This window comes from Galeopterus variegatus, unplaced genomic scaffold, assembly GCF_000696425.1.
Source record: "Galeopterus variegatus unplaced genomic scaffold, G_variegatus-3.0.2 Scaffold1144, whole genome shotgun sequence".
Lineage (NCBI taxonomy): Eukaryota > Metazoa > Chordata > Mammalia > Dermoptera > Cynocephalidae > Galeopterus > Galeopterus variegatus.
In genome coordinates, this window is record NW_007727255.1 from 1 (window position 1) to 970 (window position 970).

At 60.0% G+C, this 970-nt stretch overlaps 1 protein-coding gene across 1 annotated transcript in view; it reads right to left on the minus strand.

Moving 5' to 3' along the window:
• Nucleotides 1–416: 416 nt before the first annotated feature.
• The window catches only part of MGMT (O-6-methylguanine-DNA methyltransferase), a 283,705-nt gene continuing 283,151 nt past the window's right edge, over nucleotides 417–970 (minus strand). The window contains exon 5 of the mRNA XM_008575131.1: nucleotides 417–710. Coding sequence (XP_008573353.1) covers nucleotides 528–710 — 183 coding nt within the window. The 3' untranslated portion in view covers nucleotides 417–527. The remainder of the gene's footprint in view (nucleotides 711–970) is intronic.

Below are 970 nucleotides of genomic sequence, written 5' to 3' on the forward strand. Positions count from 1 at the left end.
CTGGCAGCTGGAAAAACAAGGCTAGAAACCTCTACTAAGCATCTGTTTCCACGACCGCCCCTGTTCCTTCAGCAAGCCTTGTGTGGCGTGTTCAGAACCGTGAGCGCAGAACGTGGTGTCGGCAGTGGGAACAGCCAGGAAGGAGGGACAACATGGGATCACGTGGGGGCAGGTTAGCCTTTCAGTGTGGACGGTATGGGTGGTGTCCGAGCAGCCAGCTGTTCCCTGCAGGTGCCAGACACCGCCCCCCACCCAGGGCAGTGGCCCCAACACTTGCCAGCACCCCGTCACCTGTTTTAATGGACATTAAAAATGGAACAATAACAGGGCTAGGGAAAGGAATAGACGACACGCACGATGACGGTCGTCTGAACTCATTCTGCTGTAAGATGTAAAAACAAGAAAGGGCAGACACGCTGCGTCCCCCAGGACATGCCTGGCTCTTTTAATATACTGGTGCACACAGCCCGCGCCCCATGCGGTCCCGCCTCCACCTGCCGCTCCATGCTCACTCCTGCCGCACACACTCAGCTGCGGCCAGCACGTGGGGAGCTGCTGGGGCCACCCCTGCTCCCTGCCTGGGCTGGTGTCCCCGCCGGGCCACCCTCATGGGCCAGAAGCCACTCCTTCACGGCCAGTCCTCCGGAGGAGTAGTTGCCCATGGCTCCGCTGCTGCAGACCACTCTGTGGCACGGGATGAGGATGGGGACCTGAAAGACAGGGTGATGGCCACCATCAGTCCAGGGCCAGTGAGGTTGCGGGGGTCAAGAGGTCGGGCCCAGGCAGGCAGCTGGTGCAGGGGTGGCACTGGCTCTGTCTCAGCGTCACCTCCTCCTGCCTCCCCACCCCTCACCCACCGAGGCACTTGAGTCTCTGCGGTCTTGGCTTGGGCTAGGTAAGAGGGACGTGGGCACCTCCCAGAGAATCCCTTCTATGCCAAGATTTGAGAGAAGAAAACTTAATTTTGTCT